Source organism: Nomascus leucogenys, chromosome 13 (assembly GCF_006542625.1).
Source record: "Nomascus leucogenys isolate Asia chromosome 13, Asia_NLE_v1, whole genome shotgun sequence".
NCBI classification, from domain to species: Eukaryota; Metazoa; Chordata; class Mammalia; order Primates; family Hylobatidae; genus Nomascus; species Nomascus leucogenys.
The window spans coordinates 32067339-32093901 of NC_044393.1; the positions used below are offsets into that span (position 1 = coordinate 32067339).

The following is a 26563-nucleotide window of genomic DNA, read 5'->3' on the forward strand; positions in this document are numbered from 1 at the left end:
CCCAAGTAGCTGGGGCTACAGGTTCGTGCCACCACGCCCAGATAATTTTTTGTTTTAGTTTGCTTGTTTGTAGAGACGAAATTTCGCCACGTTGCCCAGGCTGGTCTCCAACTCCTGGGCTCAAGCGATTTTCCTGCTTCAGCCTCCCAAAGTGCTGGGATTACAGGCATGAGCCACCATACCCAGCTTCAGCATTTCTTTACAGCATCCATGGGTCAGGCATTTGGGGAAACTTAAGTCAGCACATCTTTGGCACAATTTTCTACATATAGCTCAGTGCCCAATAAACATGTGTTGAATTGGCAAACACCCCTGCTTTCATTTCTGTGACACAGATAGTGACTTTCAAGGCAGGAAGCCTGGGGGCCATCCTAAAATTCCTTCCTTCCCCCCACATCCAATCAATCTGCAAGTCCTTTCAGCTGCCCTGCCAAAATATTCATATATGCTGAGTCCATCCCCTTCTTTCCAGCTTCTCGGGTCCCACTCTGTCCCAGGGCACTGTCACCTCTTACCTGAGCTGCTGCAGTGGCCCCCATAAAGGAAAGGGTCAGTGAGGGGTCGAAGTATTTGACTTAAATAAATCAGATGACCTGGCCTCCCAGGTTAAATTTTCCTGTTGGATTTTTATCAGACATAAGAGAAGAAAAACTTTAACTCCCAATCATGGCCATATGTGCTCCTGCATGCTCCGGCCCAGAACTGTCCTCTTAACACTTCCTGTAGCTCCCTCTACTCCAGTCCCACTGGCTTTTTACAGAGGCCAAGCTATTCCCATCTTAGGGCTTTTGCCCATGCTCTTCCTTCTGCTGGAAATACTCTCTCCACTCTTTTTCTTTTTCGTGTGTGTAATTTTTTATTTTTTTGAGACAAGGTCTCGCTCTGTCACGCAGTCTTGAGTGCAGTGGTGTGCTCATGGCTCACTGCAGCCTCCACCGCCTGGGCTCAAGTGATCCTCCCACTTCAGCTTCCTGAGTAGCTGGGACTACAGGTCCCGGCTAATTTTTTTTTTTTTTTTTTTGTAAAAACAGGGTCTCCCCATGTTTCCCAGGCTGGTCTCAAACTCCTGGGCTCACACAGTCCTCCTGCCTTGGCCTCCCAAAGTTCCGGGATTATAGACCTGAGCCATCATACCCAGCCAAATTTCTTTTAGAGATGGGGTTTTAGTATATTGCTTAAGCTGGTCTCAAACTCCTGGGCTCAATTGATCCTCCCACCTCAGCATCCCCATGTGTTGGGATTACAGGCATGAGCCACCGCGCCTGGCTTTCCACTCTTTGGGTCCTTCTTATATATCACCTCTCAGCTCAAATGCCACTTATTCAGAGAGGTTCTCCCTGTCTGCTTTGTTTCCATCATAGAAAATTGGGACCATTTGTAAATAATTTATTTATCTGTTTGCTTATTTTGTTTGCCTTCCCTCCTAGATCTCAGATGTCTAATATGTAGCTACTAGCTGCATATGGCTAGTAAGCATTTGGAATGTGACTTGTCTGAATTGAGATGTGCTGTAAATGTAAAAGACACCAGTTTTGAAGAGTTAATACAATTTAAAAATGATATAAAATATCTCATTTATAGTTTCAAAATACTGACTATATGTTGAAATGATATTTTGGATATATTGGGTCAAATAAAAATATTATCAACAATTAACTTGTTTCTACTTTTTAAATGTGGCTGCACGTGTGGCTGGCATTATATTTCATTTGGACAATGCTGGTCTATACCGTTAGCTAATGAAGGTAGGAACAATCTCTACCCACTGCTGTGTCCCTAGTCTCTATCATATACTAGATGCTCAGTAAGTATTTACTGAATAATTTGGTATTTATGAGAACTCTGGGCTTTTATGAGAGCTGAGACAGGCAGCCCCATGTATGCTATGAACTTGAGGGAGGAAGAAACAGGAAAGAAACAGTTTTATTTTTCTCCAATCACTGTATTTCAAAGGGCTTTGTGGATTCTCTCTGTCCTGCTCTCTATCCACAATCCCCAGTCACCTACTACTATAGATTCAGAGGTGGGGATGACGGCTGAAGGAACAACGCTGGTGCAGCTGCTTCTATTTCAGTCCTATAGGAAGTGTCTTGATTATTTTACATTCTCCAGCTTTGGTCCTAGAAGCCAGGAAGGGCTCACCTCAACATCCTCAGAAACACAGATAGAGTTAGCTGGGGCTCACGAGGACTTTCCCAGGGTCATCTAGCAGGTCAGAGGTGAACAGGGCCTCAAACCTTGGTCTCCAGACCCCTTCCAGTACCCTGACCTCTAGCTATTAATACGTCCTGATGTAGTCTCCTTCAGACTGGAACCCTCCCTCAAACCCCTCTCCCAACATTCACCTATAATTTCTTGGGGCACCTAATGGCAGTTGTGCCTGGTCCCAGCAGAGCTTCCCTGGATGGCACCATCCTTCCTAGGGGCCGAAATGGATGGAAGGAAGGAGTGAGAGGATAGATGAATGGATGGGAAGATGGACGAGTGAATGAGTGAACAGGAGGGTAGGAGAATGGATGAGAAAGGAGGAAGGCTGGTTGTTAGGGTGTCTGCACGGGTGGAAAGGATGTATCGGAAGGAATTACCCACTTATCCCGTTCCAAGCAGACTCTGAAGAGCAGAGAGCCCTGGGCGATCAAAGTCCAGCCCCGTCACGTTTCTGCTAGAAGCCGAGGAGGGAGAAGTTGGGTGCTTTGCCCCGGGGCCCACAGGGACGTCCAGGCAGAGCCGGAAGGGGGACGGGAGTTTGTGGGCCGGCCGGGGGGCTCTAGGCGACATCCCCCCATCCACCCGCGCCTGCCGGTGCCAGGGTGGGGTAGCGCCCCCGCCCCCACCTCCGGAGGTGGCGGCCCTACGCAGCCCCAACAAACTGCCGTTGTCCCGCGGGCCGTGGGCCCGGCACACTGGGGCTTTGTCCGGCCCCCCGCCGCGACCCGAGGCGGGGGCCCCACATGACCGAAGGGGTGGGAGGAGCCTGCGGCGGCGGCGGCGGCAGCGGCGGCTCCACCACCATTTCCCTCCCGGGCCGGGGGTCGGCGGGTGGTGGCGGTGGCTGGGCAGGGCTGGGCAGGGCCGCGGACGCCAGGCCCCCCGTTCCCCACCAGGCTGCAGGCGTCGGGCCTGGGCCGTCAGGGCAGCTGTGACCGGATCGCTTCCCGGGCGGCGAGCTGGGGGTGCGCCCGGACCGCCGCCCCCGGGATCATGGGCAATGGCATGACCAAGGTAGGGGGCGGGCCCCGCGCAGCCTCCCCGGCCCCCGCCCCGGCCGCCGCGGCCCGGCGCTGAACAGCTCGGTCCGCCCGCCTCTGACCTTCTGGTCTCGCCGGTCTCTGTGCGGCGGCATCTGCGTGTCCCTGTGACTCGAGACCGCGGCTGTCTGGTCTCCCCATCTCTGACCCTGCGTTTCTGTCCCCGCTGTGTCCGCCCTCTCTCCGTGACTCTGTGTCTCTCGCTGTGTCTTGCTGTGGCTGTCACTCCCAGGCTGTCTCCCAGTGAGTCCTGCTCTCCGTCTGCATGTGTCCCTCTGCCTTGTCGCTGACTCCTCGGCTCTCTCCGGGGCTGTTTCTCCATCCTTTCCCGCCTCTGCCTGTCCCTACCTTTCTGCCTCCCCAGCCCCAGAATTTCCATCCCTGCACCCTGCAAGTCCACCTCTCTCCTCTCCTCTCCTCCTAAGACCTGCCTTCCTCCTCTCCCCTCTCATACCCAAGCTGGCCTCCCTTGGTTCCCTCGATTGGTTAACTGGCCCCCTCGCCCACCCTCCCCAGAGCCCCAGACCCCTCTCACAGAGGACCCAGGGCCCACAAAAAGGAAGAGAGTGCTTCCTGAGCCCTGAAGTGCGTACCCTTCATGGGACAGAGAGGGGCTGTGGGCCCCCCAACTGCCCTGGGGGTGGAAGGGGGTGCAGCCCTTGCCCCACTGACCCTTGCCTGTCCTTCCTCTAGGTACTTCCTGGACTCTACCTCGGAAACTTCATTGGTGAGCACTGCCCACTCTGTCCGGAGGCCATGGCACTCTGCCTGTCTCAGGCCTGTGTCCACCATTCATGCTCTGGCCCACGCATCTCAGGCATGGGGTTGGGGACAGGGAAGCGGCCCCAGGCTGGGAGGGGGAAAAGGCTGATGGAGGACAAGGGGTGCACGTGCAGGCGAGTGTCCCCAGGCTTGAAGGGACATGGGGGGAGCATGGGGGCCTGACACTGACATCCCTCCCCGCCATTCAGCCTTCCCCAGTGTTCCACCACGAGACCAAAGGGCCAGAGCAAAGGGCTCGGGGCCTGGGCTGTGGACCTGAGCAAGTCTTCACCTGCGCTAAGTCTCAGCCTCCTTCTCAGCACAAAAGGTCCACCAGGTGCTGAGGGCTCTTCTGGCCCTGAGGTTCTGGGTTGAGGTCTGTTTGCAGGTGCTGCTTCTAGTGGGGAAGCTAGGAACTCTTCCCTCCGTAGCTTCCTCCATGTCAGAGGAGAGGTCCCTGGAGATGGGCTGGACCTTCTTGTGAGCAGGGTCATGAGCACCAACCCTGTCACACCCCAGAGCCCTGGAGCAGTTGGGCAGCCTGGAGCTGGAAGTTGTGGGGGGCAGTGAGCTGGCAAGCTTTGCATTCCCCACTCTCTCATCTATTCCTTCCACAATCTTCAGTCAGGAGGAGGGGACACCCACGTATAGATACCTTGTTCTTCAGGGGCTTCCAGGCTGGTGGCAGGCAGGCAGAGCAGAACATAGACCTTGCGTAGAAAACATGCTGGGTAGAAACCATGCTAAGGGGGCTGGGCGCAGTGGCTCACGCCTTTAATCCGAGCACTTTGGGAGGCGGGGGCAGGCAGACCACCTGAGGTCAGGAGTTCAAGACCAGCCTGGCCAACACAGTGAAACCCCGTCTCTACTAAAAATACAAAAATCATCCAGGCACGGTGGCAGGCACCCGTAATCCCAGCTACTCGGGAGGCTCAGGCAGGAGAATCGCTTGAACCCAGGAGGCGAGGGTTAGAGTGAGCCGAGATCGTGCCACTGCACTCCAGCCTGGGCGACAGAGCGAGACTCTGTCTCAAAAAAAAAGAAAAGAAAAGAAAAGAAAAAAGAAAAGAAAAGAAAAAAAAGAAAAGAAAAGAAAACATGCTAAGGGGCAGACTGATCCAGGGTTGGGTGACCTAAGGTGGGAAAATCATTTCCGTCTGCAGAGCCAGAGAAAGCTTCAGAGAGGGAGGGGCTCAGGCACTTCACCCTCGTAAATCCTGGTCCCTTCCTTCCTGGGAGCTCCCTCAGCCGCTCATGCCACCTTGATTTCTGTGAGTATTTGGCCAAGTAAAGTCTGAACCCTCTGTAAGTGTGCAGGCCCCACAAGGGCAGGAGCCACGAAGCTGGCCCCAGACCTCCAGTGCCCAGCCAAAGTATACACGTGGTTAGCACTCGGTAAATGCTCATCGAATGAGGAAGTGGAGATAGAGGGGACATGTGTTATTTATTCTGAATATAAAAGATCTGCATACGCTGGGTATGCAGCCCCTAGAGAGGGCCACTGTAGGGTACATCCTGGTTCATATATCTTTGTAGATAAAGACATAATATTTAAAACAAAAGTAGAAGCTTATTCTGTATCCTTAAAAATACATTGTGGGCATCGGCCGGGTGCGGTGGCTCACGCCTGTAATCCCAGCACTTTGGGAGGCCGAGGTGGGCGGATCACCAGGTCAGGAGATCGAGACCATCCTGGCTAACACGGTGAAACCCCGTCTCTACTAAAAATGCAAAAAAATTAGCCGGGTGTGGTGGCGGGCACCTGTAGTCCCAGCCACTCCGGAGGCTGAGGCAGGAGAACGGTGTGAACCTGGGAGGCGGAGCTTGCAGTGAGCCGAGATTGCGCCACTGCACTCCAGCCTGGGCGACAGAGCAAGACTCCATCTCAAAAAAAAAAAAAATTGTGGGCATCATTGCACATCAGCATGTAGAACTCTTTTTAATGGCGGCACACTGTGCCAAAGTATGCCTACACCATTAATCATCCAGTCCCTTTTTAATGAATGCTAGGTTGTTCCCATGTTTAAACTATTTGTGATATAAGCAGGACTGCAGAGAACATCATCCTCCACACACCGCTTTCTGTGTGAGCAAGAGCTTCTGTAGACAAGATTCCTAGAAGTAGAATCCTTAGGTCAAAGAATATGCCTGGGAAGGGTGTTTTGGATGGAAAGAACAGCATGAGCAAGGATGGGGATATGCTGGACTGTTACTTGCATGTGCCCTGGAAGCAAGAGGATCAGGGAGCTGGCAGAGCGCGGGCCGAGGTGGAGTGGCAGGGTGAGGGGGAGAGCTGGACAGGCAGTGAGCTCCCTCTGCCCTTGGCCATCAGGGACAATTAAGTCACACCAGCTAGATTGGCTCAAGCATCCTGTTTCTTTCAGATGCCAAAGACCTGGATCAGCTGGGCCGGAATAAGATCACACACATCATCTCTATCCATGAGTCACCCCAGCCTCTGCTGCAGGTACTTCTTACCCCCATCCCAGGGCTATGCAGGGGTGGGAGGGTACAGACCCATTTATCAAATATCTACTATGTGCTAGGTGCTATGCTTCCTTCTTGACTCATGTTAACTCATTTGGTCTCCACCACTGGGCCATTTTACATTATCATCCCTATTTGAGGCCCAGAGAGGTCACTTAACTCACCTAAGATCACATATCTAGGAAGCTGAGGAGTTGGGGTATGAACACAGACCATCTAGCACCAGAAGTCTCACACTGAACCTTAAAATGGCCCCCATATGGGCTTCCCATGACCCAACTGGATGGATGAATCCAAACGGATGACTCTGGGCTCTGTATCTTGCTATGCAACCTTGGGCTGTGACTTCACCTCTCTAGGGCTTTGATCCCTCAGCTCTGTCTGCCCCCAGGAGGCTGCTGTGAGGATGCAAAGGGACTGCAGGATGGTGAAGATGCTTTGCACACTGTAAAGCGTGGTCCCCTCTAGAGTGGTTGGTGCTGGTATTATCAAGTCCTGGGAAAGGGGCATGAGGGTGTTAGGACCCAGCAGAGGAAAGTAATAAATCCAGACTACACGTGCTTATGTCAGGAACATCTTCACTGTTTATTCGCTTTATGACCTTGGGGACAGGACTTTGCCCCTTCTGAGCCTCAGTTGCCTGATCTGTAAAATGGGAACTTTATAACAGTACCCACTTCACTGAGTGGTTGGGAACCACATAAATAGATGCCCAACAAATCACAACTGATACTATAACAAAGTTAATCATATTCTTATCCCATAAACAGAGCCTCTTCCCCCTTATCTATTAGAGTCTGTATCATCCACTGGAGAGAAAGAACCATGGGTGGGAAAGGGTCCTGGAGATCTGAAATGAAGACCCGGTTCTGCCATAGACTTGCTGTGTGATCTTGGCCAAGGTCCTTCCCTTCTGTAGGCCTCGGTTTTCCCATATGTCAGATTTGATATTCTCTAACAGCAACGTCCAATAATCTATGATTTTCAATGTCATTCAGAGAAGAAATTTCCAGGCCACTGCAGTCTTATTTTGCCTCATAGGGCAGCCTCGTTTGGGAGTATTTGGAGTAAACAGTCACTAGATTGCACATTAGTATAGTCACTATTTACTAATGAAATGACAGCCTACACAATGAGTCTCTGCTCCTATGGCCCTTCCTGCTTCTCCCAAGCATCTCTCCCTCCCCGCTCCATCAGCGAATTTACCAGGCAGGGTTTGATAGTACCACACAAACCCAAGGCCAAATGTGTTGCAAAGTGAAATTGCAAACCTTGCCAAAGATGCAGGATGTCCTGACCTTGGGGAATGTGAGTGAGAGAAGGGCTGGAATCTCACAAAGCCATGGACAAATGAGAACCTGGCTGGTGGTCCCTTAGTTACTGCTAGTGGTGGGCCTGGCCCCTGAAAAGAGCCATTTGAATATCAAAATGTTAAGACAGTTTCTTGAGAAAAGCAAGGAGGTCCTCAGGAGGTGGGCAAAAATAATCTTCATGATATTGTGTGGCTAATCAGCAAACAAAGGACATCACAGCAAGTTTGTTGGAAAAAATTCCTGGCAATTTATTCCTTGATTATTCTCATAATTAGCACATCATTTTATAACCATGATTCCTGAAATGTATACTTGTTTTCATGATTTTTGTTTCTTTTCAAGATAATCAAATCTGCTTTACCTTTTTTACGATGTAATTTTGTAATTCCCATTTGGAGTGGAGTCCCTTCAAGTAGCCCTTTCCTGGCTACTTGATAAAGGTTCCTGGGTCCCTGTTGGGAGGGATAGGTGATGTCATGCCCAAGTCGCTGATGGGGTTAGGAGACACCATCTGCTTAGAAGGTTCAGGAATCACAAGTGGTCACAGCTGGGAGGCCTCAGAGATGACAACTACTTTCTTTGGACAGAGAGGACCACGGTAGGCCAGAGAGGGGCAGGAACTGGACTGGGGTTATGCCCTGCCTGGGCAGCTCAGACCAGCATCAGGGAGGGTTGCAGCCAAGGTCCCCTGCCTGAGTGTATTTTGTACTTGTAGGATATCACCTACCTTCGCATCCCGGTGGCTGATACCCCTGAGGTACCCATGTAAGTTCCCCTGGATGGACCCACAGATGGACAGACAGCTGCCTCCTGTGGTAGGGGAGGGGAGGGGGTTTGAAGAAGGACAAAGTACTCAGGCCAGAAAGCTATCACAGGTGGACAACTCAAGCAGTCCTAGGTTTGACTCTGTCTCAACCATGCCCTTGTGATAGGCCCTTGGCCAAGACTCTCGACCTCCCCGAGCCTCAGTCTCATCAGCTATGAAATGGGAAAAGGACACTCTGTACCTTGGGACCAGCTACACCGGCTGATTTGAAAGGGTCACGTTCAGCCTGTTCCTGGCCTTGGGGTTAAGACCTCTGGGTTCCAGCCAGGCTTTGCCATTTACTTGCTGTGTGACCTTGAACAAATCACTTCCCCGCTCTGAGCCTCACCTGTAAATCAGGAGAGCATGATCAGAGTCAAGGAGGCTTTCAAAGATCAGATGACACAGGTCAAGGATCTAGGATAGGGCCTGGAGTATAATCGAGCTCAGAAAATGGGATTTTTGTTTGTGGCATCAGCAGTAGTGCCTCCCGGCTTGGGATGGAGCCAAGCAGACAGTCCTGCCCCTTGGGAATCTTGCTCCCAGCCTGCTGCTGCCCATCATTGTGCCCAGGTGCTCTGATTGCAGACCCCAGGGGAGTGGGACCCCTGTATTTCCTCCCACCCATTTCTTTGAAAGGCCACAATAAACCCACCATGAAAACAGGGTCCACAGGAGGAGTGCTCCTGCCTAGATGGTGAGATTTGCCCTGACTGGTCTCTCTCACTGCCTGAAATACCACCATTCTTGCTTCACACACACACACACACCTCCAGCTTATGCTAAGTACTGGCCCATATTCACTGCATGTGCTGGCTGACCTGGGGCTCTGTGTCCCTTGCTATCCTGTAATTGGGGTGGGGGCAAAACAACTCCTGAGAGATCTGCCCCGCAGTGCTCCCTACCCTATTGCTTTCTCCTCTAGCAAAAAGCACTTCAAAGAATGTATCAACTTCATCCACTGCTGCCGCCTTAATGGGGGGAACTGCCTTGTGCACTGGTGAGTTAAGGGGAGGGGATAAGGTGGGGGAGGAAGGAAGTGGCTGTGCCCTCTGCTGAACACACACTCCTCCTATGGGAAGGTTGGACCTGTGAGGGATCTTCTCCAGCCTGTCACAGCGCCTGAGGGCCCACCATTCACTGGAGAGAGACAAACCCGGGACTCTATTCCTTATGAGCTGTGTGGCCATAGCCAAGTAGCTGTTTCTCTCTGAGACTCAATGTCCTCATCTGTAAAATGGGGAAAAGAAAGCTGACCTGACGGGACTGTTGGGAGGGATAGGTGAGGTCATGCAGGTAGCTCGTCACCCTCCAGTAGTTCTGGGCCTCCCTTCTCCCCTCCAGGCCTCGGAGGTGATGGTGCAGGGCAGTGGGGAACCCCGAGCTGGGAGACAGGAATTCTGGGTCTTCCCAGATGCCCCTCGCTCAGTTGATGTCATTCATTCCTTAACTTCTCACTGAGCGCCCATCCTATCCAGGCTCAGGCTGGCTCTGCTGGAGGCCCAGCAATGAGGCCGGTTTCCCAAGCCTCATCTCCCACACTCTCCCTCGTTCCCCTTTCCAGCTGTACTAACCTCCTCCCTATCCTCCAAATCTACCAGGCTTATGCCTCATGGTCTTTGTACACACTGCCCAGAAGGTTCCTGACTAACCCTTATCCATCTTTCAAACTTCGTTGATGTCTATTCCTTGGGAACCCCTTCCCTAACCCCACCCCACCTATAGATTAATACCTCTTCCTATGTGGATCTCCTAGCCCCCAGACTCATCCTCAAAGCTATTATCACCACCTGGAATTGATTATCTGATCAATGTCTGTCCCCCCAGCCATACTGTAAGCTCCAGGACAGCAAAGACCATGTCTGTTTTATACCCACTACAACCCCAGTGCCTGAAAAAGAACAGATGCTCAGGACATATTTGTTGACTGAATGAATGGTGTTTCACTCAGGCCTTTGATGTGGGAGAACCCAGGGGATGCTCTAGACAGAGGGAATAGCATGGCAAAGGCCTGGAGGTGGGATGGCAAGTCCTGACAGGTCCCTTATAGTTGGAGCTCAGGAGGCAAGGGTGGGAGAGTTGAAGCAGAGTGGGGTGCCTGGGGGGCACGGAGGACATTGGATCTTACTTGAAGCCTGAGGGGTTGTTGGGGATCCCAGCTTTGCAGGCATCTCTCGCAGCACCACGATTGTGACAGCATATGTGATGACTGTGACGGGGCTAGGCTGGCGGGACGTGCTTGAAGCCATCAAGGCCACCCGGCCCATCGCCAACCCCAACCCAGGCTTTAGGCAGCAGCTTGAAGAGTTTGGCTGGGGCAGTTCCCGGAAGGTAGGGATGGGGTCAAGGGCTGGGTTGGGCCAGGGGTGGGAGATCCTTCTTCCCACTCGAATTGATCACTGATTGGAACATTTTTAGCCTGTGCCTCAGACCTAGATTTTTCTAGGGTCTCAAACTCATGGCCTTTGAGCTAATCCAGCTCATAGGTGTATTTTGTTAGACAGCCAGGTGTTTTCTTTTTCAATTTAGAATTTGAATGCCTTTAGATCAGTGCAGGCCCTTCCATTTGACCAGGTCTTCCAGCACTCCCCACTGCCTGCCCTACCTGGCTGGAACCTGAAGGATTTGAGTGTTTGACCCCATCGGGGAGAATTGTCCATGTCCTACTCCACCCCTGTGTCCTTGATGAGACCACAGCAGTTTCCCTCTTATACCTCTTGGGCAGATGCTACGTAGAAATGTCAGGAACTAAGCCTCCCTGGGAACAAAGGATGAGAGGGGGAGGGCTCTCAGCAGGTTGAGGGCGGTACCCAGAGGCTCATCTGCAGCACGGCGTTGGGAAAGAGTCGGGCAAGGAAGAAGTCTGTGGGAATGGGGTTGTGAGCACAGAGGTGCAAAGTGGGGGGAGTTACCCAGAAGTGCAAAGCGGGAGGAGTGATCCCCGCTGGGCGCCTGGGGGTCACTTTAGCAGGTCTGGAAGCTGGAGTGTCAAAGGGGGAAGAGGGGTCAGGGAGAAGGAAGGGCCTCCTAGAAGGGAAGGCGGACTCAGTGAGGGGATGGAAACCCCGGAGAAGGGAGGTAAAGAAGATGCTCAGGAAGGGAGGGGCTCAGCGAGATGTGGCACGCTCGGAGAAGGGCGAAGGTCGGGAGGGTGGGGGCGGGGCCGGCTGCCTTGACCCCGCCCCGCGGCCGGCCTTGACCCCGCCCACCTTACCCGCCCACCCCAGCTTCGCCGGCAGCTGGAGGAGCGCTTTGGCGAGAGCCCCTTCCGCGACGAGGAGGAGTTGCGCGCGCTGCTGCCGCTTTGCAAGCGCTGCCGGCAGGGCTCCGCAACCTCGGCCTCCTCCGCCGGGCCGCACTCCGCAGCCTCCGAGGGAACCCTGCAGCGCCTGGTGCCGCGCACGCCCCGGGAAGCCCACCGGCCGCTGCCGCTGCTGGCGCGCGTCAAGCAGACTTTCTCTTGCCTCCCGCGGTGTCTGTCCCGCAAGGGCGGCAAGTGAGGATGCAGTCCCGCCGTGGCTCCCCACTTCCTCCCGACTGGCTCCCTTTGGGGGCTGTCTGCGCCTTCCACGCCCCCCGGGACGGGCCCAGAGGCTGGGGGAGCCCCGCGGCGGCCTGAACCCTGCCTCCCGCGCCCACCCTGCTCGTCCGCGTCTGCAGTCAGCGTCCCCAACCTGTGCGTCTCTGTGTCCGGGCCGGCCTGCTGCAGCCACCTGGTGCCTTAGTCCTTGGGCTGGGGGAGGGGGCCCACCCTTAAAGGCGGCGGGAGGGGAGGGAGGGTGAGTGGAGGGTTTGACGGGCCTGGAAGGTATTAAAGAGACACAGAAGAAGCTGCCTGTCCGAGTGCCTCCCAGTCATTCAACAAAGGCGGGGCTGCAGGATTCTGCCAGGAGCCAGCAGGACTGCCAGGGGCCAGCAGCCTGCAGAAAAGGGGATGCGAGGGAGCCTGCATCCCCTGGGGGCCTGAGGAGCCCACCACCCTCCCGCAACTGCAGTCTGCGGAGTTGCCTCCTGGGACCCCACCTCCTTCTCTAACATCTCCCCTCCCCCAAAGCCATGGTGTCCCGCCCGACAAGGCCCAAGTCTCTCCTCTCGGAACCCCCTTCCACCTTTTGAACCCCTCTCCTCCACCCTGAGGGGCCCCTCCCCTCCCCTCCCCGACTCTCTTCCCTTTCCTGTGCACAGATAGTAGCTAGGAAGGTGAGGTAGCGCCTCCCTCATCCTGACCTTTTACTGCATGAGTTCACTTAATCCTCAGGGAGGAAACAGAGGCTTAGAGAGGTCAGGCAGCTTGCCCGAGCACACACAGCCGGAGCAGGGAAAGCTGGACGCTCGCTGAGTCAGTCTGAGTCCCACGATGGTAGGTAGTTAGGAAGCAGCTCCTCTGGTTTGGGAGGTTCCTGACAAGGAGGCTCCACCCCCAGCTAGCGGGAATGACCCTTCCTGCCAAGGCTTTAAAGGCCAGGGCTGCCCATCAAAGCGGCAGCTGGCTCTAAGGATGAGTAGAAGTCACTGCAGCTGATATTTCCAAAACTAAAGTTAATCCAAAGTTGAGAGGGATCGAAAATAGCTATAACCCAATAGCCACTTGTATGGGGTTCTTCATATGCACAAATCACCGTGCTTAGGGCTGTCGGGGAGGCACCGATTCCAGCACTGGAGTTGGAGGATGGACAAAATAACCTTCAGCTGCCACCCCAACTTCCTACTCCTCATTCATTCAACAAATGTCCATTGAGTACCTACTGTGTGCCAGCCATTGTGCTCGGCCCTGGGTATACAGCAATGAGCAAAACCTCTACCTTCATGTAGCTGACATTCTGGTCGGGAAGACAGCAGATAAAAAATATGCCAGATGGTGAGGGCGTGGACCGTTTGGTTATCTGGGGGAAACATTCCAGGCAGACAGAACATTAAGGCCATGAGTTAGTAACCTCCTTGCCAGTAACCTCCAAAATCAGAAGGAGCCGCTTCCTAACTACCCGCCATCATGAGTTAGGGTCTTCCCCTTCACAGTTCATGTGAAGAGCAAAGTGGCTGGACTCACCAGAGTGCAGGGAGCCTGCAGTCCTCCAGGCTGGTTAGTGGTGCTGCCGGACGCCCCATGTAAAACACCTTCTACCTCTCATGGTGTCTTCCCCTATTTAAAAGGCTCCATGGAGGCGGAGGCTGCAGTGAGCCAAGATAGCGCCACTGCACTCCAGCCTGGGCGACAGAGCGAGACCTTGTTTGGAAAAAAAAAAAAAAAAAAAGCCTCCATGGCCCTCATCATCTATAGGACTGATCTGATGTTCCAGATCAATCCTTCAAGATGCTTCAAGAGCCAGGTGGCTACTGGAATATGGGGGCTGGAGGAAAGGAGAGCAGGAAGAAAGCCCTCCCAGCAGGTACACATCAGGAACAATGCTTCCAGTCTCTGGGCAATGCTGGCTGGGTGCCCAGCTCTGTGCCACTGCTGTGCAAAGGTGCAGGGAGTGGGGGGCATTCTCTCTCAGAGCCTCAGTTCCGTGAATACAGCAAGGAGTGGAGCAATCTGGGCAACTTGATCTCTTTTATATCCCACATCTCCTTTGACAATTTAATGAAAGATGCAACCCCCCAAAAAAATGCATAGACATGAAATTTACATTCACTTTTAGTGGGTCAGAGACCCCCGCCAAGAACCCACAAAGTGCAGGTGTAGCTGTCAGCAGGCAGTGTGGGGCACTGCTTAGGCTCCCGGGCTCTAGGGAGCAGAGAGACACATTTTGGCTCCTGGCTTCACCACCCACTAGCTCTGTGACCTTGTTAGAGGGCTTTAACCTCTCTGAGCTCAGTCTTAACATTAAAACAGGGCATTATACCAACCTCATAAGCTGTTGTGAGAACAAATTGAGACACTGCAGGAAAGTGTTTAGCCAGGCCCAGCACTGTGATTAGCAGTCAGTAAGTGGGAACTCCTAATATTTACAGAAATAAGTGTGACCCCTGGACTACCTGCATCAGAACCTCACGGGGGAACTCATTACAATGCAGATTTCCTGGGCTTCCTGCCCAGAAAGTCTGATTCTGCAGGTCTGGGAGGAGGTCATGAGTGTGCATTTGAAACAAGTTGCTGCCTCTCAGTTCTGGCAGGAGTTAGTTTGAGAAGCCCTATGCCTTTCCAATCTCGACAGTCTGGGTCCTGAAAAGAGACTGACAAGTTTCCAGGTGGGCTGGGAAGAGCAGGTGACAGTTGCAGGATGGGGCAAAGCTGTGTCTCTGGATGCTCCTGGGGGCCCGCCTCCTGGGACCTGCAGAGCCCAGCCTACCCCACTTGGGTGGGTCTTGTGTCCCATAGCGCCTCCTGCCGCCCCATAAAAGGATCAACACCCTCCAGACCAGGCTACTATGGGGAGGAGCAAAAGGAAAGGGCCTCCCAAGAGAGGGGACAAAACAGAAAGTGAAACCTGCCCACCCAGACTTTCACTTTCATAGCCTCCCAGCATCATCCAGATGGCCCGTAGTCCCCAGGCCCACGTGGGTCGAGCCACTGCAGGCCTAAGACCTGGCCCATTGAGCAATGCATCCCTGATGGCCAGAAGGAAGGAAAGGTCCCCGACAGCTGGTGACCCATGGCAGAGCCAGAGGTTCCCTGTGCCTCTGGGACTGGGGGGGCACAGATTGAGAGTGGGTGCTACGTGGGGTTATGCTGGGAGGATGCGGGCAAGACCCTCTTTCGCATCCCCTGGAAGCATGTAGCCAAGCAGGGCTACCAGGTGCAGCAGGACTCAGCACTCTTCAGGGTAAGGGGACCGGGGACTGGAGACGCTCAGCACTGGGCAGGCTCTGGACACAAGTTGCCCCAGCACTGGGACTGACGGATAGCTGTGTGATCCTGGGCCACTTGCTGGCCTCTAGGGCTGAGGGTAATGTTCTCTACATATGAGGGACTCTCAGACACTTTCTTAAAACAATCAGCCAAGGCTGCCACGACCTGCACCACCCTCCCCTCTCAGAGGGCCTCTTCTCCCACTCCACCAATGCGCTAACGGGAATTCCCTCAGCCTCTCACCCCCAAACCCACCAACCTCTGCAGCTCAGGAACCTTTTTGGTGCTCCCAACACCAGCCCTTCTCAGGGACCTCCTGCAGGAATGTCCTCCCTTTCCCCAGTCATCATTAACTTCTTCCAAACTGGCTGCTTTCTTGAGAAAGAGATGGTTAAGCTGAGGATGGTGGGAGCATGCCAGGTAAAGGTGAAGAGTAGAAGGTGTTGCAGGCAAAGGGAACTGAATGTGCAAAGGTCTAATGGAGATAAAGATAAGAAGCATTTAGAGATGAAAAGAACTAAAGTGGGGGAGGAGAGGGAGTGGAGGCAGATGTGGCCCGGGAGGGGCAGTTCATGCATGGCTTGGAGGCCATCATGAAGATTTGGAACTCTTTCACAAAGACAATGGGGAGCTATGGTAGGGGAGGGTCAAAACCAGATTTGTGGCCAGGAGCTGTGCCTCAACTGTAATCCTACCACTTTGGGAGGTCAAGGCAGGAAGATCACTTGAGCCCAGGAGTTCGAGACCAGCCTGGGCAACATAGTGAGAGCCTGTCTCTATAAAACGAAAAAAAAAAAAAGATCAGATTTGCATTTAGAAAGATCCCCCTGGAGGACCTCCTGGCATTGTGGAGGGACAGTTGCCGTCATTTCAATTCTGAGCTCTCTTCCCTGAGCAATAAGCAACCGACCGCACATCACACACCACCACCCCAAACACCAAAGTCACCTCCAGCCCCTCCTTCTGTGGGCTCCCCCTCCTTCCACAGTGGGAAGCATCTGGAGAGTCTCCTCACACCAACTCCCTCCCTCTCAGCCTCCCAGTCCCCCATGACCAGTCTGGCTTCTGTCCCTCTTGATAATGCCTCTAGTTGCCAAATCCAAGCATATGTCTTCATCTTCTTTGGCTCCTGGATGGGTTTGGGTGGGTCTGCATCTTGTAGGCCCTCCCTCCTCCTTGAAACACTCTCATTTGGCTTCCAGAATCTCTGCTGCCTGCCCTGCAACCCCTCCCAGGCCTTCGCTTCTCAGCCTCCATCCTGTCCCCTCCTCTGCTGGGGCTCCCAGCACTCACTTCTGAACCTACTTCCTCATGTCCCACTGTCCCCTTCCATGGCCTCAGCATGGTGGCTCCGGGTCTTCCTCTGAACCCCAAGCCTGCTCTTCAAGCTGCCTGCTGGGCGCTGTCTCCTGGATGGCCCCCGAGCACCTCAAACTCAACACACCCCAAACATCACACTCATCAGCTCTGCCCCACAGACTTCTGCCAACTGGGTACCTGAACCCTGGCCACTCCCCACCTTCCAGCCTCATTCTACTCCATTACCAAGGCCTGCTGGCTCTCCCTGCACAATGTCTCTTCAGTCCATCTGCTGGAACCCATTTCTGTCAGCTCTCACAGGACAACTGCAGTGACCTCCCTGGGCTTCCTGCTTCCCCCATCCCTCAGCAATCCCCGCAGTCCTTAGGAGGGATCTTTCTAAATGCAAATCTGGCCTCGACCCTCCCCTACTCAGAATCCTTCCATAGCTCCCCATTGCCCTTGTGAAGGAGTCTCAACTCCTCACTAGACCCTCAAAGCCATGCATGAACTGCCCCTCCCTGGCCTCATCTGTCTCCACTCCCTCCCCTCCCCAACTGTAGCTCCTTTCATTTCTAAATGTTTCATGTCTTTATCACCGTTAAACCTTTGCACATGTGATTCCCTTTGCCTGCAATGCCTTCTGCTCTTCACTTTTACCTGGTCAGCTCCCACCATCCTCAGCTTAACCATCTCTTCCTCAAGAGAGCCTTCCCTGGGAGGTGAGGAATAAAAGACTACAAATTGGGTTCAGTGTATACTGCTTGGGTGAGGGTGAACCAAAACCTCACAAATCACCACTAAAGAACTTATTCATGTAACCAAATACCACCTGTTCCCCAAAACCTATAGAAATAAAAAAAAATTTTTTAAAAGACAGAGCCTTCCCCGATGCATTCATTTATTTAATGCATTTATTAAGCTCCAACTCAGTGCTTCTTCCAAGTCATCACTGACTCCAAAGGTGAAGGCTCATTGAACAACTTTCCCTGTGAATTTTAAGTGTCTGGTGTGAGTTTGTCTTCTCCAGCAGACCATGAGCCGCTTGAGGGTGGTGTCATCAAGCACTGTGCCTGGCACATAGCAGGTGCCCAATAAGTGTTGAATGGGTGGTTGCATGGCCTGTCCCTTAAGACATATATGCTGTTGTTCAGAGGCAAGAGATTCTGGGGGCTGGCCTCTCCATCTTTTTGGCTGCTCTGACCCATCCCTCAATCCACCACTGTCACACACATGTGACTCCTTAGCTTCAAACCCTTCTGGTGCCCAAAGCTCATGGAATAAAGCTTGGCCTTCAAGGACATTCATGATCTAGCTTCAGCTTATCTCTTCCTCCTTAATTTCTCTTGCTCTTTCCCCCACCACACACAGTCAACCCTCATTATTCATGGATCCCGTAGTTGCAAATTATTGTATTTGCTATAATTTATTTGTAATCCCCAAAGCAACACTTGTGTCAGTTTCATGGCCATTCATGGATGTACACAGAATGGCAAAAAAGGTAAGTCGCTCCCCAACCACCCAGGAACATTCGAAGCTCAGGTCAAACAAGGCAGTTCTCTGCCTTCTTATTTCAGCTCTCATACTGTAAAGAAGTGTCCTTTTTACAGTCTGTTTAGTGCAACATTGTTTATGTTTTTGTGCTTTTTTGTTGGTGATTTAGAATGGTCCCCAAGCATAAAGCTGAAGTGTGGTCTAGTGTTCCTGAGTACAAGAAAGCTGTCATGTGCCTTCTGGGGAAAAAACAAGCTAGATAAGCTTCGTTCAGTCATGGGGTTTAGAGCTGTTGGTTGTGAGTTCAATTTTAATAAATCAGCATCATATTAAATAAAGTTCCTCAAACAGAAACACACAGAAAACAAGGTTATATGTTGGTTTGCTGATGAAAATGGTGTGACCAGAAGCTGGCAGGGACCTAGCCCTGTATTTCCCCTAGGAGCAATGGTTCCTTGGTCCCTAATTTAGTGTTTATGGGAACTTTATAGAACATAACTAAACTCCTTCAAATAACGAGAATCGACTGTACCCTCAGACACACACATCCAGCAAGGGCAACACCAGGCTGCTCACTGACCCCTGAGTGCACCACGCCCTTCCACACCTCCAGGACTTTGCTCAAGCTCTTCCCTCTTCCAAAAATGTCACTCCATCTCTCAACTTCCTATTCACCCTTCAAGGCCCAGCTCAATGCATTCAGCAAATACATACTGAGGGTCTCCTGTGTGCCAGGGACCATTCTAGTCGCTTGGAGACCACAGCCATGAACAAAACCAATACTCCTCTAGTCATGGTGATAGCACCCTCTGCCCTGTGCCCACGTCATCTTAGTGTTATTCTTAATATAATAAGTGTCGCAATAAATTAGCACTGCGTGCCAGGCACTTATCTAAGCATTTTATATGCACCAGCTCATCTTATACCTACCCCAACCTCGCGAGGTTAGGTGGTATTGACACCTACATTTACAGACAATAAAATCAAGCCTCAAAAAGTCTCACCCCTGGCACCCACAAGGAACTGTGGCTTTTCTGTTTTGGTGTCCATGTTTCCAACAAGACCTGGAGTCTCTGAGGACAATGATTGAGCGCAATTCATCAGTTAAATCTCCCTCAGCACTGAACGAGAGAAATGTAGCAATACATCTCCTGATGGCCCCCTCTTTGACCACACTGGCCTTGCCTGAATTATCCATCTCTTTTTCACTGCAGGCCCTTTGCCTTTGCTGTTTCTTTTACTGGAACACCTTTCCCCAGCTGTTCGTCAGGCTCCATCCAGGTTTTAGCACAAATGTTACCTCCTGAAAGAGGCCTTTTCTGACCACACTCTTTAAAATAGCCTCCCAGGCTGGGCGCAGTAACTCACACCTGTAATCCCAGTGCTTTGGGAGGCCAAGGCAGGAGGATCACTTGAGCCCAAGAGTTCAAGACCAACCACCTGGGCAACATAGTGACACCCCCATCTCTACAAAAAACATTTTACTATTAGCCAGACATGGTGGTGTGCGCCTGTAGTCCAAGCTACTTGGCTGAGGTGGGAAGATCACTTGAACCTAGGAGGTCGAGGTTGCAGTGAGCCCTGATCACCAGGCTGGAGTGAAGTGTTGTGATCATGGCTTACTGCAATCTCGACCTCCTGGGCTCATGTGATCCTCCTGCCTCACTCTCCCAAGTAGCTAGGACTACAGGCACATACTACCACACCTGGCTAGTTTTTATTTATTTTTTTTTTAGTAGAGACAGGGTCTGACACCTTTTACATTTTAAGAAATGTTCTCTGACCCTAAAAGATTTTCTCCTACATTATTGTCCATTAATTTTTATCATTTTGTCTCTTACCTGTGGTTTTTAAAATCATCTGGAGTCCACTTTGTGTATGACAATAGGTAGGGATTTCGTTTTATGGCTCGGCAGATAGCAAACCACTGCCATGATTTTATATCCCATCACTCTATTTTTTCTTTTATTTATCACAAACCATAATTTGGAATATAGTTATTTCTGTTTAACTGATTACAGCTGTCTTCTCCCATTAGGCTTGAGAGCAGGAACCATGTCTATCTTATTCCTCATTCAATCCCCAGCCCTAGCTGGGGTCCTAGTAGGAGCTCAAATAATATATGTTGTGGGGAGGGAAAGGGAAGGGAAAAGGAGCGAGAGAAAGGGCAGTGGGCAGGGCAGATTCTCATCCCTCTGCACGGCCCAGTGCCTTAGCTATTCCTCTCCAAATGCCCCCCCAAGCCCCATCCCCCAATCCTCTAGGCCTGGGTGGTGCACACGGGCAAGCATTTGGAGGGCACCAACAAAGAGGCCCCTCCACCTGGAAGAAACGACTCCACTCTGCCTTCAACAAGAGCGCCACCTTCCGGGCTGCGAGAGTGAGTGCAGCCAGCTGGACGCCTCCAAGTTTTTTTTTTTTTTTTCTTTTGAGACGGAGTTTCGCTCTTGTCACCCAGGCTGGAGTGCAATGGCGAGATCTCGGCTCACTGCAACCTCTGCCACCCAGGTTCAAGCGATTCTCCTACCTCAGCCTCCCAAGTAGCTGGGATTACAGGCGCCTGCCACCAAGCCCAGCTAATTATTTTATATTTTTAGTAGAGATGGGGTTTCACCATGTTGGCCAGGAGTCTTGAACTCCTGACCTCAGGTGCTCCACTCACCTTGGCGTCCCAAAGTGCTGGGATTACAGGCATGAGCCACCGCGCCCGGCCAACATCTCCAACTTCTACAAGACCACATTGTGTCTGCCGCTGTGGCCCATGTACCATCCTGCCCCTGGAGGTAATGGCCAACGATGGCTGTCTGGCAACAAGGATCTCTTTGCTCATCTATAAAGTGGGTCGTGGACTCACTGAGCTCAAACTCATGTGCTGGTCAATTTAGGAGGCCTAGACCGCACAGTTTATCTCCCCACTAGAAAAGGAGGAAACTGGCTGGGTGCAGTGGCTCACAACTGTAATCCCAGCACTTTGGGAGGCAGAGACAGGTGGATCACCTGAGATCAAGAGTTTGAGGCCAGCCTGGCCAACATGGTGAAACCCCATCTCTACTAAAAATACAAAAAATTAGCCAGGAGTGGTGGCGGGTGCCTGTAATCCCAGCTACTCAAGAGGCTGAGGCGGGAGAATCACTTGAACCCAGGAGGTGGAGGTTGCAGTAAGCCGAGATTGCACCACTGCACTCCAGCCTGGGCAACAACAGCAAAACTCCGTCTCAAAAAAAAAAAAAGAAAGAAAGAAAGGAGGAAACTGAGGCCGAGAAACAGGTGGACCTTGCCTGAGGCCATACAATGAGCTGGGGTACCCGTCTGGGGTCATCTAAATTGAGGGGGTTCCTCCTGGGGCCCAGGGAATAGCAGGCTGCCTCTTGTTTGATGCAGTTACCAGGGCCTGGGCGCCCCCCGAAGAGGTAGGCATGCCCTTGAGTCCGCAGGAAGCTCCTGGGGAAGTGGCTGAGCCTGCCTGCAGGTCAGACCTGCTGAGTGTGTTCTTCCAGCCCCTGCAGCCTTGCCAGCTCAGTCACCTCTCAGCAAGCCACCCACTGACCCCACCCTCTCTGGCTATGACCTCCAGCACCATCATTTACCTCATCCCTCCAGAGCACCAGCTCCAGCCCTATCCCCATGCTCCCACCCCCTCCACCTTTTCCTACCTCTCCTGCAGCCCTCCCTCCATCTGCAGCGCCACGAGGCCATTCCCTTTACCTCCACCATCTTCAGTTTCATTGCCCTGTCTGCAGCCACCCCATCTTCTCCACACTCATTCCTCTGTCCTCCTTGGATCCATCACTCCATCCCCATGCACCTCATTGGGTCCAGCTCCATCACCTCTGACTCCCTCACTGTTCCCATCAGCTCTGTCTCCCTCATTCTGTCTGTATCACCCCTATTATCTCCACCCCATCACCTTTCTGCCATCGTTGATAGCTCATTGCTCTGTTCTCATCACCCCTACCCCCGCATCAGCATCCGGCTCTGTCCCGCATACCTTTTATCTCCAGCTCCCTCACCTCCTCATTTACCCCCAGCACTTCTCTCCCTATCACAGTGACCCATCTCTGGCCCTAATACCTACATCTTCATCAACTTTCTCTTTACCTCCACTGGGGGCGGGGGAGTTGGAGCTCTGAAACTTCAAAGTTCTTTTCTCAACAGCCCAGTGCCATAATATTGACTTCTAACACATTGGAGAGCCAGCCCTTTTACTCAGTAACACCGTCAACGCCAGCTGGCCCTCAGTCCACCCAGACCTCTCTCTGCACTGATGGGGACAGTCTGGGAATTCCTGAGGAGTCACAGGCCTCCTCTCCCACCCTCACGGTCCCTTCTCCCAATGCTCAGGGTGGCTCCGGATTTGCCACAGAGGATGAGGACAAGGAGTGGCCCCACAGGCTGGCCCAGCAGGGTTCCTTACTACCACCTATCCTCTTCCAGGCCCTTTGGTTGACCACAGTAAGGACTGGGTCTCCTCACCCAGCACTGCCTCCTCCCTGGCCTCCTCCTTATCTATGGGTCTGGGGTCAGGGTGAGGTAGTACCTGACTGCTTCCTCTCCTTCGCCAGGGTGCCAGGCATAGGACCCCAAAAACCCCTGGTGCCCAATGCCCTCCGATGACTTCAGCAACCTGGTAAGGAATCGAAACCGCCTCCCCTCCAACCAGTGTGCTGAACTGGGGACGGCCCCAGGTTGGGGCCAGCCCACCTCTGTCTCCCACCCAAAGCACCCAGCCCAGGCTCCCAATAACAGCCACAACAGTCAACATTTCCCGAGGGCTTAGTTTATGCCAGGCACCCTTCCAAGCTCCCCACAGCCCCCAGATGCTGCTATTATTCCCATTTTACATATGCCCAAACCAGGACACAGAGGTTAAGAACCTTGCCTGAGGTCACACAGCTAGTAACCCTGGGAAAGTTACTAACAGGTCACAGCTCCTAAGTGGCAGTGATAGACTAGAATCCAAGGGCCTGGCTGCGGAGCCCACAACCATAACCACTGAGCAGAATTGCTGGTTTCTCATGAGACGCTGCTAGGTTGTTGTTATTGTCGCTGTTACGGTTATTTCTACCTGCAACAAAATCTTTGCTGGGAGGAGGCTCCTAGAATCCCAGACGATTTGCTGGGAGGGTCATGCCCTCACTGTACAGATGGCCCCAGCTTTTAACCACAGAGCTCGACTATCAGTTCGTTTATACAGGAAGCTATTATTTACTACTATTTATTACTAGAATTCTTATCATCATTGATAGGGAGAGAGCACCCAAAATTTCCGAGGTAGAGGCTGGGACGACCTCTGGGTCTGGCAGAGTTTGAAGGGGAGGGTAAGAAGGCGAGGGGAGCTGGCGCCGCCCACGCCCAGCCCGTGCACCCTCTCTCTCGCCCCACAGCCTGCTGGCTGCACGTGTGGCTCTTCTCTGGCGCAGCGCTGGTGCGCGAAGCCACCGGGTGCACAGCCCAGCGCTGTCGTCTGAGTCCGCGGGCCGCCGCCGAGCGCCTGCTGGGGCCGCCACCTCACGTTGCAGCAGGTTCGCTTCCCCGACCCACTGCCCAGCGCCCACGTGTTGCAGGGCCTGCTGCCTCACCTGGAGCGCGGTGTGCAGCTCTGGGTGGCTCCAGAGGGCGTGTTCACCAAGCGCCTGTGCCAGGGCCTGTACTGGCGCGGCCCGCTCACCCTGCACCTAGGGCAGCCCAACAAGGTGGAGCGCGGGCGCACCTGCCACCTGCTGAACACACGCGGCTTCCTCCAGGCGGTAGGACCGCTGGGGGAGTGGAACAGAGTGGCGTGGGCACGGGGGTATAAGGACGCGGTGGGCAAAGGAACATAAACAGATGAGAGTGGGCACATTAAATGCGGGCCCAGGGGGATGGGCCTAAGGGTGCTGGGCATGAGATGAACATTGACACAAAGAATATGGCACAAAAGCTATCAGGCATGGGAAAGAATACGGGCACCAGGAGGGCTGGGCATAGATACGGATACAGGTGTATATGGGGTGCTGGCACAGGGCAGGCTTGAGGTGTTGGGTGTGCAGCATAAGAACAGGTCTTCAGTACATGTGTTGGCTTAGGGCATAAGGTGGATGTCAGGTGCACCAAGCACGAGATAGGTATAGGTGAGTGGCAGTGGGCATGGGTTGGGCATAAAGGCATGGGGTGGGCATAGGGGCCGAGGAAGAGACGTAAGCCCTGGAAGTGGGCACAGATGTGGGACATGGGACAGGCATAGGGACGTGGAAGTGGGCCTAGGGCATGGGCACATAATGGGACGTAGGCTTACAGGACTTGGGCATGGGAAATAAGCACAAGGTGGGCACCAGTGGGTTGCCTAGTTCTTGCCCAGTCCCTACAGTCTCAGTACCATATAATTGTGTGCCCATCTGCAGGATGGTCACCTGGACCCAAAGTACCAGATCTGTTTGTGCTTTGGCGAGGAGGACCCAGGCCCCACAGAGCACCCCGAGGAGCAGCTCATCATGGCGCACGAGTCACTCCTTCTACTCCAGCCAAGAAGCACGCCCTCCAGTCCCCTCCAGAGAGCCCTTGCCACACTCCCTCCAGTCCCAGCTCTGCCTCTGACCCTTCTAACACCCTCGGGTCTGTAGGACCCTATGTGGAAAATAGGGGTAGGGATGGGGCTGTAACTAGGGCTGTGACTTCCCATGGGAACACCCGAGGAGAGAAATGGAGAGGGTCTGCTCATCGCCCCACCCGCCCCCCACAGGTGCAGGTGCAGCTTTGGCCTGGGAGCTCGTCCTGCACTCTAAGTGCCTCAACCGAGTGCCCAGATGGGTCCTCAACCCCTGGCAACCCCAATGGCATCACTCACCTTCAACACAGCTGCCTCCATCCTAAGCCGGCCACTTCCTCCCCTTGTACCCACTGAAGGCAGCCCCCAACGGGGGGTCCCTACTCCCACCCAACCCTGCCCACACTAAGCCCATGGACTTGGGGCCTCCCCTGGCGCATCACCCAGGTCCGCTGGACAGCAGAGGTGGATCGCGGCCTTCCATTCCTCTGCCACGGGGCCCTGGAACTCGAGAGTAGGCCACACCACCCCCCAGCTGGGCATGGGGCTTTGGCAGGAAACTGAACTCGATCTTGAGGCCCCAGAAAGGCAGCAACTGGGGCAGAAGCAAGACTTCGTCTCTTGCTGACAGCCCAACTTGTCAACAGCGCTTTCCTCAGAGCCAGCCTTAACCTGCCGTTGAGTCCATTAAGACGTTTGCTTAAAGCTTTTACCAATAATTAGATTATCAGGGTTGTTTAGTGTGGGATCAAGCCATAACAATACTGCCTAGCCTCTCAGGGGCCTTGAATTTACAGACCCTTCCTCTTCCCTGCAGCTAGTCTCTCTTCTTTATTCTGGGGGCTGGGAAGGATCCCAAAACAGGGAATTTGGCCGAACCCTGGGCTTTGGATGCTAACCACTAAAGTACCAGCACCTGTAGGATGCTGTCTTTGAAGAAACTGCGGCTGACCTCCAAATGCAGCCCTAAGGCAGAAGTCAACATGGAAGACCAGCCCTTCTCCAAGCCCCACTGGTCTTTGCAAGCTGTACGTTGTAGGGAATCTGAGAACTGGAAAGGGGGACTACAACCAGAAAGTTGGTTCCCCTGCCATGGGAATAAAGTAGCTGTTTTCCACCCCACATATCAGGCCTTTTATTCTTTTCTGAGTTCTGATTTTATTTATAGGAATCCTCTTACAGATGCCAACATTGTAAGTCTCTTTTAACGATATATTAATAATCCACGGGGGGAAAACAGTGATTCGATAAAGGACAGAAATCAATCAATTGCTGTTTGTTTAGTCATTTAGCAGACATTTCTTGAACACCTCCTCTGTTCCAGGCCTCTGTTCCAGTGTCCAGTGTGTGACTCTGGGGGTACAGCAAAACAGCATGGTCTTTACTCTCTTGGAGTTCACATTCTGTTTTCTAGTGGGGACCCAGCAACTCTCCGCTACCCCTGCCCCTCACTGAAGAGGCAGTATTTTTTTTTTTTTTTTTTTTTTGAGACAGAGTCTCGCTGTCGCCCAGGCTGGAGTGCAGTGGCGCGATCTCGGCTCACTGCAGGCTCCACCCCCCGGGGTTCACACCATTCTCCTGCCTCAGCCTCCCGAGTAGCTGGGACTACAGGCGCCCGCCACCTCGCCCGGCTAATTTTTTGTATTTTTAGTAGAGACGGGGTTTCACCATGTTAGCCAGGATGGTCTCGATCTCCTGACCTCGTGATCCACCCGCCTCAGCCTCCCAAAGTGCTGGGATTACAGGCGTGAGCAACCGCGCCCAGCCAAAGAGGCAGTATTTAGGAATTACAGAATCCTAGGCTCATATCCAGCTTTGTCACTCACTAGATGTGAGACATCA

At 53.0% G+C, this 26563-nt stretch overlaps 2 protein-coding genes across 4 annotated transcripts in view; one reads left to right on the forward strand and one right to left on the reverse strand.

Annotated features, from left to right (window-relative positions):
* TTLL9 (tubulin tyrosine ligase like 9) overlaps positions 1-2414 on the reverse strand; it is a 73940-nt gene extending 71526 nt beyond the window's left edge. Inside the window, 1 exon segment of the mRNA XM_030825406.1 lies at positions 2346-2414. Within this exon segment, the coding sequence (XP_030681266.1) occupies positions 2346-2414 (69 nt within the window).
* Positions 2415-2757: 343 nt separating this feature from the next.
* On the forward strand, positions 2758-12455 carry DUSP15 (dual specificity phosphatase 15). 3 transcript variants are annotated; one of them, XM_030825408.1, is made up of 7 exons: positions 2758-3222; positions 3942-3975; positions 6395-6477; positions 8526-8575; positions 9541-9615; positions 10775-10946; positions 11843-12455. In XM_030825408.1, exons 1-7 carry the CDS (start codon positions 3202-3204, stop codon positions 12113-12115), a joined length of 708 nt encoding a protein of 235 aa, XP_030681268.1. In that variant the 5' UTR covers positions 2758-3201; the 3' UTR covers positions 12116-12455. The 3 variants fall into 3 exon arrangements, with proteins under 3 accessions (XP_030681268.1, XP_030681267.1, XP_003273548.1); XM_003273500.2 differs by lacking the exon at positions 2758-3222 and adding an exon at positions 3286-3491; XM_030825407.1 differs by lacking the exon at positions 10775-10946.
* The last annotated feature ends 14108 nt before the right edge of the window (positions 12456-26563 follow it).

What these genes read in the sequence shown, in the direction of transcription:
- DUSP15 (XM_030825407.1), top strand. Translation starts at nt 3,202, where the DNA reads ATGGGCAATGGCATGACCAAG. An exon ending in CTACCTCGGAAACTTCATTG is followed by an intron (nt 3,976 to 6,394) that starts GTGAGCACTGCC and finishes TGTTTCTTTCAG; the next exon opens with ATGCCAAAGACCTGGATCAG. An exon ending in CACCCCAGCCTCTGCTGCAG is followed by an intron (nt 6,478 to 8,525) that starts GTACTTCTTACC and finishes TTGTACTTGTAG; the next exon opens with GATATCACCTACCTTCGCAT.